The sequence below is a fragment of the Herpailurus yagouaroundi genome, unplaced genomic scaffold, assembly GCF_014898765.1.
Source record: "Herpailurus yagouaroundi ecotype Mexico unplaced genomic scaffold, PumYag 247, whole genome shotgun sequence".
NCBI lineage: Eukaryota > Metazoa > Chordata > Mammalia > Carnivora > Felidae > Herpailurus > Herpailurus yagouaroundi.
This window is the reverse complement of record NW_024412464.1, coordinates 114,299-126,364: the sequence shown is the minus strand read 5'-3', so window position 1 is coordinate 126,364 and position 12,066 is coordinate 114,299. Positions and strand designations below refer to the sequence as shown.

The 12,066-nt window shown below is 37.6% G+C and overlaps 1 protein-coding gene across 7 annotated transcripts in view; it reads right to left on the bottom strand.

Annotated features, from left to right (window-relative positions):
- CDC27 (cell division cycle 27) overlaps nucleotides 1-12,066 on the bottom strand; it is a 70,020-nt gene that overhangs the window by 39,720 nt on the left and 18,234 nt on the right. For 5 of the 7 annotated variants that reach the window (XR_005785980.1, XM_040460045.1, XM_040460047.1 and 2 more), the window contains exons 3-4: nucleotides 4,401-4,548; nucleotides 2,680-2,805 (exon numbers count right to left, since the gene is read on the bottom strand). Coding sequence is in view for 6 of the 7 variants with exons in the window: in XM_040460045.1 (XP_040315979.1) it covers nucleotides 2,680-2,805; nucleotides 4,401-4,548 (274 nt within the window). In the remaining variant the exon portion in view is untranslated. The remainder of the gene's footprint in view (nucleotides 1-2,679; nucleotides 2,806-4,400; nucleotides 4,549-12,066) is intronic. The other 2 variants (XM_040460050.1, XM_040460051.1) reach the window with 1 other exon arrangement.

Below are 12,066 nucleotides of genomic sequence, written 5' to 3'. Positions count from 1 at the left end.
GACAATAGCATAATACTGTAAACTAAACCACAGACTTTATTTGGGTTTCAGCAGTTTTTACACGCACTCATTTATGTATGGTTTTATGAAATTTCATCACACGTATAGATTTGTGTAACCATTACCACAATCAAGATATAGACAGAACTGTTCCAACAGCCCAGAGAAACTCCACAGCTGCCTCTGCACAGCCACATTCTTGCCTCAACTCTCCCCTCTGACAACCACTGATCTGTCCCTATCGTAATTTTATCATATCTATGTGTTTTTTTAAAATTTTTTTAATGTTTATTTATTTTTGAGAGAGAGAGACAGACCATGAGCAGGGGAGGGGCAGAGAGAGGGAGAGACACAGAATCTGAAGCAGGCTCCAGGCTCCGAGCTGTCAGCACAGAGCTCAACACGGGGCTCGAGCTCACGAACTGTGAGATCATGACCTGAGCCAAAGTCAGACACTCAACTGACTGAGCCACCCAGGGACCCCTATCATATCTATGTTTAATGAGAAATTCTATTGGTCTGCATCCTCACCAGTATGTGGTACTGTTTTTTTTTTTTTTTAATTTTTTAATTGAGAGAGAGAGAGAGACAGAGACAGAGAGAAAGAGAGAACATTAGCAAGAGGGGAAGAGGGGCAGAGGGAGAGAGAGAGAATCTCAAGCAGGCTCCACGCTCAGTGCAGAGCCTGACGTGGGCCTCCATTCCATGACCCTGGGATCATGACCTGAACTGAAATCAAGAGTCAGATGCTCAACAGACTGAGGCACCCAGGCGCCCTTGTCCGTTCTTATTTTAGCCATTTTAACAAGCGCGTAGTGGTTTCTAATGGTGTTTTTTTTTTTTTAATTTTTTTTTTCAACGTTTATTTATTTTTGGGATAGAGAGAGACAGAGCATGAACGGGGGAGGGGCAGAGAGAGAGGGAGACACAGAATGGGAAACAGGCTCCAGGCTCTGAGCCATCAGCCCAGAGCGTGACGCGGGGCTCGAACTCACGGACCGCGAGATCGTGACCTGGCTGAAGTTGGACGCTTAACCGACTGCGCCACCCAGGCGCCCCCTCTAATGGTGTTTTTTATTAGCCTTTCCTTAACAGCTAAGGATCTGGTACAACTTTTCATGTGCTAACTTACCATCCATATATCCTTTTTGGTGAAGTAGCCATTCAAATATTTCACCCACAGTCTAATTCCTTAGGTTTTAATTTTATTATTGAGAATTCAAGAAACAAAACTGTGTCTACCAAGTTTTTCCTACTTAGCATCTTACACTCCTTCTTAACTAGGTAGAACTGATTATTCCCTCCATTGGATAAAATACTGCTCGATTTTTTTCTTTTTTTTAAGAGAGAATGGGAGTGTGGGCTTGGGGTGGGTGGTAGATAGAGAATCTTAAGCAAGCTCCATACCCACAGGGCTCCATCTCAGGACCCTGAGATCATGACCTGAGCCAAAATCAAGAGTCTGATGCTCAACTGGCTGAGCCCCCCAGGTGCCCCCTGCTCAAATTTTATCACAGCATTTTTATTGTGATGATAAAAACTTACAAACTTTTGTTTACTGCTTCTCTCCTATTCTATTATAAACCTTTGAGGGCAGGGACTATGAGTGATTTATCTTTACATCTCCAGGACCAAGTACTATGTTTAGCCACAAAGGGAGGATGGACCTCAAAGTTTCTCAAATAAATGATAAAAAGAATCATAGTTGCATGAACTAAATTCATTACTCCATGTCTTTTTATTAAGACAAATGAAGATACTGCTACTGTATCTTTATTTACTCCTGTTCTCAAAAGAGTGATGTCATATGAAAATGAGCCCCCAAATTCAGGCAAATAATTTATTCTGTACAAAAAGACATTTTTGAGGTTTTTAAAAAACTACTATTCAAACTAGCCTCGATTTATCTTAAAACAGGTGCTTTCCTAATCCTCAGACAAGCAATCCTCAACCAATTCTCCTACAACATGTAACAGGTGACATTTACACAGGCGATGCACTCCCATGTGTGGATGAACAATTCCCGTTACCTGATTATATCTCCACCCTCTACTCCCCAACCAAGGAGTATTTCAGACTAAAAATGAGTGCAAACAATATTATAGTGATAACTTTGAATTCACTCTCCCTTGCTTTCAAAAGACTAAATTTAAGTAAGTGTAGAGAAATTTTAAATACATTTCAAATGATTTGCAGATCACTGTTATTTCAACAACCATCGTGGAAATTTCTTAGGACATGCCTCCAAATTAGTATGGCAAACCAGATGGGAACTGCTATGCTTTATTACTGAAATTTATCTTCAAGCCTTGTTCTAAGGAGCCGAGGTGATATTTAATATTAGAGAAAAAACTTCACTCATTTCTTCTTTTTCCTCAGTGGATCACATGAAGATATTCTCCTCACCCAAGGTGGAAAAAACCTCCTATGTGCACTCAAATATTAGGTAGTGCTGCTGTGGCTATCATCATTAAAGCAAAGCAGATAGTGACAAATGGGATCAACATCTCCACGACTTTATAAGTTTAATAAGGTCACAGAACTAAAAGACTGTACTCTTCAGCCAAGTGCTATTTGATAAACACAGAAAGTGTAAGTTTGTTTTTTTTTTTTTTTTTAACCACAAAGAATTCTACCACTGGAAACAATTTTCTGGTAGTGTGAATCACTGTTACTTACCAATATACATGTCCCAACAATGAAAGAGTAAAGCAAGCTGAATCACCAAACTCAGTAACAATATCATCATGGCTTTTCTGCTTATTAAACACTCCACCAGATAAGATCTGTTCCCCTTCTGCAAGCCTTTAAAACACAAATTTACAGATTAAAAAAAGTCAACATAAAAAGTACTGTGTGTAAAGACATCCTTCACTGCCAATGTACTTCCAAATATGGGGATAGATAAAGTACAAAGTCCATGGCACCTTTAGAACAGCAATAGCCATGTATTTAGAATCATTTGAAAGACTGGGAATTTATGGTCTTAAAATTCCAGTCTTGCCTTTAAGAACAGAACCAGTTAAATTGAGTCCCTATATGTACAAATGTAGTGTGAGCAACATACACATTACTCACGTCAAAAGAAATGGAAGGTCTTTATACTGGGGGAAAATGTGTACGGTTGTTCACTAACAGACGTAGTGGTCCTTTTTATGTAGTTCTGTAACTCCTTGAAATAGGAATTTGCAAGAGAATTTAATAACACTAATTACATGTTAGTGAAAAACTGCATACTTAATGGTCTCACTCGTTTTTAGGTTTATAAAAGAAACCCGAATAGCACTTCATCTCTTTTTATTTACCAATTATGTTTTCTTGATATAGAAAATCACAAGTGTTTCCCAAAGGAAAAAAAAAATACTTGACTTCACTATATATTTTTAGCATATCAGAGTTTATAATGGTATCTCTTTTAAAGTTTTTTTCCAAATCATCATGTGGAAAATACTCTAGTAAGTTTACACTGCATATCCTAAACATTAAAGGTGATATCTATATTTCTTCTACGGTCAGTGGGACTTTTAAAAAACCATGAATACTTGTAAATGAGATAAGAATGTCCAAGGTAAGAATTGGCTTAAGAAACTAGCAAATTAAATATATTTTTAGGAAGTTAGCATTAAACCTTCGGAGTAAAAATAATTCAATAACAAATGTTTCAGAAATTTTATAGATATTTTAAGCTAGTTTTTTAATTTAAGTCATCAGTTAGACACTGGACAAATACAATAATCATTATTGGTCTGTGGAGACTTCAGGAGGCTCATTTGTGTCCTTTCACTATAAACCTACCAACTACATTCACAAACACACTTCTGCGATTATCTATTTATCTAGTCCCTTTTAGCATCATTCCATCTCTTACAGCACAGAACAGAGTTTAACAGAAGATAACTACCTATATCTCTACCTGCCTCCAGATTCAGAATAGGGACAGCTGACATGTTTAATTGTAATGTTCAAAAGAAGTGCTCTCCTGAACCTGCCCCCTCGCTTCAAAGGGGTAGGACAGAGTGGTCTGGAAAGCCAAATAACTACACAACTACCTAGACATAATGAAGCATTATAAGGAGGTTTTCAGGCGTATTCCAATTGAAAGCAAAGGAAAGGAAGTAACACTGGGATAATTTTGGGAAATGACAGGAATTAGTTACAACTTAAGTTTCCCCAGAGTTAAATTCTATTATTTATTACCATAACAATGAAATCTCTCCATAACAAAAGTGCTAATGCCACAGGCAACAGTATAAACATTTTAAGTTACTGAAATACACAAATTGCTACTACCAAAAAAGAGGGGAGAAAGGGAGTCAAGAGTTTAATCTATCAAAAGGATTTTATCCAAAATTCTACAGTGTAAGTAAACAATATTAGATAGAAAAGATTTAAAAACTTACTTGCTGAGATCAACACAACATTTTGCAAGCAGGTATTTACACTGCGGTGTAGTACAACTGTGTCCTTTCAAGAGTCTATATGCTTTATATGCCTTTCCTGAGCGGTAATAACAGGTTGCCAATAAAAACAAGGCTTCCTCTGAGTGTACTAAGAGCACATATGAAAAAAAATGGCTATTATTCAGTATGTTGAATGGTAATCACTGTTTATCTGGCAATAAACAAGTTTAGCAACAAAAAATTAGTCATGTTATTTAATATAAAACAATCATTAATCCAAATTTGAATTGAGAAATACTTTATTGACAGAAATCTTAGTTCCCCAAGTCCTGATTACCTTCTTCTTACAAAGAACCAAGGAAGTAATACAATGAAGACAGTCATGGTATTTTCTGTAAATCCTTAACAAAAGTGCGCACTTGTGTGCACACCCGCACACTCACACCTACCTTTAAATAGACTACCAGTAAACGGTCTTGTTTTTTTGTAGTATTTTTCTAACAGACTCTTTGAGAGAACAGATGTCCAATTTCATGAAAAGGTGCACTCAGGGTTGCAAAGCTAATTACCAATCTGAGATTACTTTCTACGTTAAAAAAGGACCAGATTTTAAAAAACAAAAAACACTTCTTTCTAACACCAAATGTATACTAAATTACACTCAAGATAATTTAAGACAGAAGAAAAATACTAAATTGTGAATACCCACAGCATTTAAACCACTCAATCGACACACTTAACACTTCTACAGCAATGACAATTATACTGCCTTGCAGTGGCAGGAGCTGAATTATTCAATCTGTCCCCTGGTCTCCATACTAGGAAGGAAATGCCCCTTCTGTCCTAGTTAATGAAATGTGGCATTTCCCCCTTTATTTACTCTCTCCCAAACTGACCATCACTTCACTTCTATCCTTGCAATCTCCCAACCAATCCAGGTGAGAGTCTAGAGAGGCCAACAACAAAGGAGATAGAAAGAAAGCAGGAAAATCACAAATCTGTGCTTCTAAAAATGGGTTCGGTAATAATCTCAGTGGGTTGAGGGGTGTTCTAAGCCAGTGGTTCTAAAAGTGTGGCTGGCCCCTCGACCAGCACGGCATGACTTGGGAGCTTGTTAGAAATTCTTAGCTTCAACCGAGACCCACTGAATCAGTAATTCTGGGAGTGAGGACCTGCGGTCTTGCGTTGTAACAAACGCTTCAGGCAATTCTGGTGCATGCTAAAGTCTGAGAATCACTGTTCCGAAGTACAAGATAAACTTGCCACATCTTAAAAAGTTAACTTCACCCAAAGCTTGGGATAAAAAATTGTTAACTTCATTCAAAGTTTAGGATAAAAAAGTAGGTAATTTGAAAGATTACTCTTACACAGGTTTTTGGGTCATATATATGTATATGCAAGCAAAAACAGAACCCTACTTCTCTGGTCCCTCTTACGACTTTTCATGAAACTCTAGTATAAAAAAACAATATGCAATGAATGATATGGAGTAAATGATCAGGAACTTTGGCACACATGTTAATGGGGTGTACATAGTATTAATGTTTCAGAAGCAAAAAGAATGAATAGGGAGCTCTACTGTAGGGGGAGCAAACTTCTAATTTCACTGAACTGTAAGTGCTAATTCACACAAATTAGAAAGTGTGATTTCTTTTTGATCTCGCGATAAAGGCCTTGATTCTGGTCACTTTATAAATTAAGTTTTTTAAAAACTCATTGATTATACCAAAAAGCAATGGTTCCCCAAACCTAGTTAAACTTTTAGCCATAACAATGCTTTATCAAATGTTTTGTTTACAAATACTCGTTTATGCATAGGTCCATTTTCACTGCTTTAAAATTCCCTAAGAACATAAAAGTACCAAGTACTCTGTGTGTGTGTGCGCATGATTTTAGTGTGTAACTGCAATTACCTTTTTGAAGCGTGATACCTTAAAATCTACAAGTTCAAATGGGAATATGGATTGGAAGGCTGAGCACGCCTTAAGATTAATGGACGTGTAAGATATTGATGTAAATCTGGAACAACTTGAAGGGTTGTAAAAGACATGGAGAGACATGGGTGGTTTTTGAGGCTCTCCAGAAATAACTTGACAGTCCTAAATACAACCAGTGGGCCAGTAGTAAGGAGTTATAATAAAGCTAAGCTGCAGAGACTTTCAACAAATAGATTTTGTCTGGAACAATAACTCCAACCGATTGATAGTGGCTGCCTCGAGTGCTAAATTCAGAAAGATTCTAAGGCTGATCATGGCTTAGGTAGTAAGTGTGCAGATATCAAAGCAACAGGACCTAGAAATGGTTATAGATGTCTCCATGGCATCCTTTTATTTACCATCCTTTACTTAGAGCCTTAATTAAAATATGTGATTGGGAATTAGAAGGCCCATAATTTATTTTATAATCAGGAATAAAGTGAGAATTGACTCCAGTCACTCTTAACATAATATTGAGGAATCAATCATGTACTAATTAAAGTATGGTACTTCCATATGGTGAAACACTCACCATAGTCGTCCAAAAAAAAAAAGACACATATTTCCAGAACACACTATTAAGTGAAAACAACAACAACAAAAAACCCCAAACGAAGTTGCAGAATGATGCTGAAGTCCCTCTTCTTACAAACAGGCTAGGCTTCAAAAACGAAAGGTCATTTCATAGAAGTCCAAAATAGTTAGGAGAGGTTTAAGCTTGCATCTTTCAGATACATTTCCATCAAATAGGAAGGTGAATTAGTCTTTCAATGCTTTCAAGTCAGACAGACACCTCTTCTTCGTGTTGACTTACAATGTAAATGAGCAGACTTCCAAAATGGACCAGTTCTGGCAAGACTTAAAAGTTTGGTGAGGTGAGGGTTCTTGGTCTTGATAAACTCTACAATTATTGTCGAGAACTGCTTACAGGTTAAAGTACTCTGCCTGCTGCCTTGTCAAGAATTCTGATATTGTTAAGTATTCGAAGGGCATAGAATCTATGAAATCATCTATGATTTGTGACACACTTCATCCTGATTATCTTTTAAGTTTGTTTGTTTGTTTGTTTATTTAGAGAGTGCACGCACAAGAAGGGGAGGGGCAGTGAGAGAGGGAGAGAGAATCCCAAGCAGGCTCTTTGCTGTCAGCATGGAGCCTGATGTGGAGCTTGATCCCATGAACTATGAGATCATAACCTGAGCCAAAATCAATGGTCAGATGCCCAACTGACTGAGCCACCCAGGCACCCCTTAAGTTCTGTTTTTAAAAAATATTTTAATTTACTTTTTAAAAGTAAGCTCTACACCCAACGTGGGGCTTGAATTCAAAACCCCAAAATCAAGAGTTGCATGCCCTGAGCCAGCCAGGCACCCCAATCATCTAAGTTCTTAAATCAAAGAAAGGCAGTACAGCACATGCATTTAGGAGTAGAACACTACTAAATTTACAATACCTGAATAGTCATTGGATAGTAATGTGGGTTACATATATATGACAATGAGCCACAAGCTCAAATAATTCCATTTCATCACTAACTTTTCTTTTGCGAAGGATTTCAACTACCTGGATCCTATGCTTTTCAGATGCAGCATGATTCATTCCATCCTTCAGAATCATTTCTTTTGTTGAATACCTCATCTACATACACAACTTCAGTATTTTAATACTATTGCCACTTTTTATTTTCTCTACATTTGTTTATATCCTAAATTGCAATATTAACTGGTTTTGTCTTTATTGTATATGATAGGATTAAAATGTTTTAAAATACTTTGAAACTGTGCTTAGAGTAAATATACCACAGGTAAGAGGGCTGGAGGAAATTTTAAAAAGGTTCCTTAGTGTTTGAAGTTGGAAAGTGGTCAAACATAAGGAGAAAGCAGATCATGCAGGGCTCTGGAAGCGATCTAAAGATTTAGGGATAAATCCTTATAGCAACTAGACATCTCTACAGCATTTTAAGAAGGAAAGTAAAGAGAATGGGTTGATTTGGGAAGGGGAAAGGGAAGAGGCAGGGAAGAGCAGATATGGGAAAAGCAGTTAGGAAGCTTTTTTAGTAAGAGATAGCAATGTCTTAGATTAGCGTGGGAACATTATGAGTCCAGGCTTACACGCATTGAGTTTGATGTCTGTGAGGTTTGTGTGAAACAGCCAAGTTAATGCAATGAAACATTTGAGTCTCGAATAAAAAAAAGTTTGTTCGAAGACCTGAGTCTTAATCACTAACACATTATAAAAATGAAAACTATGACAATAAAAAAGCATCATCCTTTTTACTGGCAAGCATTTAACTTTGACAGTAAAAGGTTAGGCCGATGGACCAGACATCCTTTTGATACCCTCCCCTCCTCGCTCCACCCCCATATAACAAAATGAAATTTTTAGGAACCAGATATATTTATTAAATTTTCCAATAATGGCCTACAAGTGAAACACTATGCCATATCATTAGTAGTACTCTGGACATTTCCCCTCAATGATGCCCTTAATATAACCTGATAAACAATTTTTTCTAAAAAAAAATGGTGCCATTTTTAGTCACATATTTCTGTGAGTCTAGGCTCTCGGTATCCTGGCTAAGACAGAGAAGAGAAACAGATGCTGAACCTTTTACTCTGGTTCACTTCTCTTCAACTGAGCCCAATTTACTGAAACTGATATACCCAGTACAATGTCTACATCTGGGCCCATTAATCGTTAAGACAGGTAGAAAACTGGTGAATAATTTTACAGTAACTTAAATATGTTCATATTGAAAAATAAACATTTTGTAGTGTGGGATGCAAAATCTACATCAAGATAGAACATTAGATTTCAAGCAATTGGGAGCTTTGCCCTAGGACCCTCAGAATAATTTAGGGAATACATGTTGACACAATGTCTTCAGCTACTTCTTCTTCCTTGCTTTTCACCAGTTACAACTGCCACTCCCATGCAGTCTCACAGATAGCAATTCTTCATCTTTCCCCAGAGGTCCTGGGTACTTCCTTATAAAATATAATGTACACAAAACTTACAACCGGTTAATTTTCTGAACATAAATAAATCACCTCTAAGGACCTACCATATTTATTGTATTAATGTATTCTTTGTCCATATAATCTAAGACTGTTTCTATTTGTTCCTAACCACCCATTTCTATTCATTCTCAACAGCTAAATACATTTAATAGCAATTAAAAACCTTAGATATTGCAGTACTACATGCTATCTATTAGGGCAAAGGGGAAAGCTGAATCTATATTGTGTGTTAATTAGCAATGGAGAAAACCTTTGATCAAGGAGATCAGGTATGGCAGTGGGAAGGAAAAGTAGGTGAAGGGGATATGGAGGGAGGTGATACGATTAGGAGTTTTTCCAAACAGCAAGGCTCGATTCACTATGCATTGTGAAATCAATTCGGTGAATTTCAACCTGCATTAAAACAACAATAATAACACTCAGAGAAAATATCAGAGTACATCATATGTAAGAAGAGTAAAAAAAAAAAAAAAATCTGAAAAGCCACCGTAATAGAATATGCTAGGGGAGAGGAACTTGTAAAGGACTTCCTACGTGCCAAAACCACAGATTATTATAGTTAGTGCTGAAAACTATCCTGTTAAGTAGGTATCTCTCTTCCCAAGTTAAAGATGAGGAAAATTAGGCTCAGAGTAACTTCTTACTGAAGATCAAATGGCTAATGAACATCGGAGCTGACATTCTACACCATCTGGCTTATAGAACAGTCTTAGGTGGTCTAACTATGGAATTCTTAGGAGAAAGACAAATGGGTGACAAAGAACTAGTGAAATTGAGAAATTACTTCAAGAATTTGGCTTTCAATCCATCTACTTCGTTAGCCTCACGCACCATAGGGTGTCCTTCTCTAAAACACAGGAGCTATCACTAGTGGCATTAGGACGCCACTGAGCAAAAGGGCACCAGGTTACATGTAACATACCAATTCTCATCAACTATTACTGTCAGCCAGCAACACTGTGTTAATAAGAATTATGAGGCTGGTTCAACAGGAACAAGTAGTATGATGGATTAGTAATGTCTATTATGGGTCAGACTGGCCTGTATTTGCTGCTACCCTTGGTAAAGTGGAATCAGAAAGATCTACCACTTACTGCCTGTGAACACTGTTCTCCGTTTCTTCATTTCTAAAATGGCAATAGTAATGTCTATTTTATAGGATTATTGAAAACTAAATAAGAAATTAAGTATTAGAGTACCTAGTACATAATAAGAAATTAATAAATGTTCTTTAGAAGTTACTGTTGTCATTGGTATTGAACTAGGATAGTATCTGCTCCCATAAAATTTTCCCTCATAGAAATTAGACTTCAACAGAGTGGTTAAGTTCAACAGTTAACCCTTGAACAATGAGGGGGTCAGAGGCACCTACCCTGCAGAGTCAAAAATCTGCAGTAATTTTTGACTTCCCCAAAACTTAACTATTAAAAGCCTACTGTTGGGGTGCCTGGGTGGCTCACCTGGTTAAGCATCACTCTTGATTTTGCCTCAGGTCATGATCTCTGTGGTTCCTGAGTTCAAGTCCCAAGTTGGGCTCTGAGCTGTCAGCATGGAGCCTGCTTGGGATTCTCTCTCTCTCCCCACCCCTATTTTTGCCCCTCCCCTGCTCATGTTCTCTTTCTCTCTCTCCAAATGCTATTAAGAAAATCATAAGAGGGGCACCTGGGTAGCTCAGTTGGTTAAGCGTCCGACTTCAGCTCAGGTCATGATCTCACAGTTTGTGAGTTTGAGCCCTGCATTGGGCTCTGTGCTGACAGCCTGGAGCCTGGAGCTTGCCCCGAATTCCGGATCTTCCTCTCTCTCTGCCCCTCCCCCGTTTCTCTCTCTCAAAAATAAACATTAAAATAATTTTAAAAAAAGGGGAAAATCATAAGGAAGAGAAAATACACTTATGGTACTATATTGTATTAAAAGTCTGCATTCGAATAGACTCACATGGTTCCAATCTGTGTTGTTCAAGGGTCAACTGTATGTTGAGAGAAACTAACACTTACTGAACAACTTTCCAAGTGTCAAGCACTGTATCAAACACAGAAAGTGGATTAAACAGCTTTATCCAGATTCATCTGGAACCCTGCCCCAATTCTATGGGAAAACCTACTTGTTTGAATTTGAAACCACTAACTCACAATCTTTTAGAGCCTAACTATAATAAACTAGAAACTGCCAATCCTTTAATAAGCAAATACAAAAAAGAAAGTATAAGACAGCAAAACATGAGGGTTGCATAGGTATCAATGAAAATATATGTCAGTAGGTTTTGCATGATACACCTTGCTTTTAAAATATCGAGTAGAGTAGGGCAATCTATTGCATTATTTTCTTTCTAAGCTTCTCTCACCTTCTAAATCCTTTCACTGGGACCTCAGACTCCTGTTCCACACACAGATCCTCCCCACTTTCTTTACTGAATTTCCAGTCTCTCTTGAAGGACCTGACAGCACTCTCAAAGTGATGCTATTTCCCTCATATCCCACTTACATCAGAATCAAGGTAAGGTTTCCTCTTTGCTTCGTAAAACCATTTCCAAGCATTACTCTTTGCCTGTTTGTGAAACTCCCTGCTCCTGAGTTCATACCTTCTCCTCATAACTCTCAGCTACTAAATGCAGGACATTCTGCTTCATTAATGGAAAAATTCTGCACCTGATTCATGGTCTTCTGCTCCCAT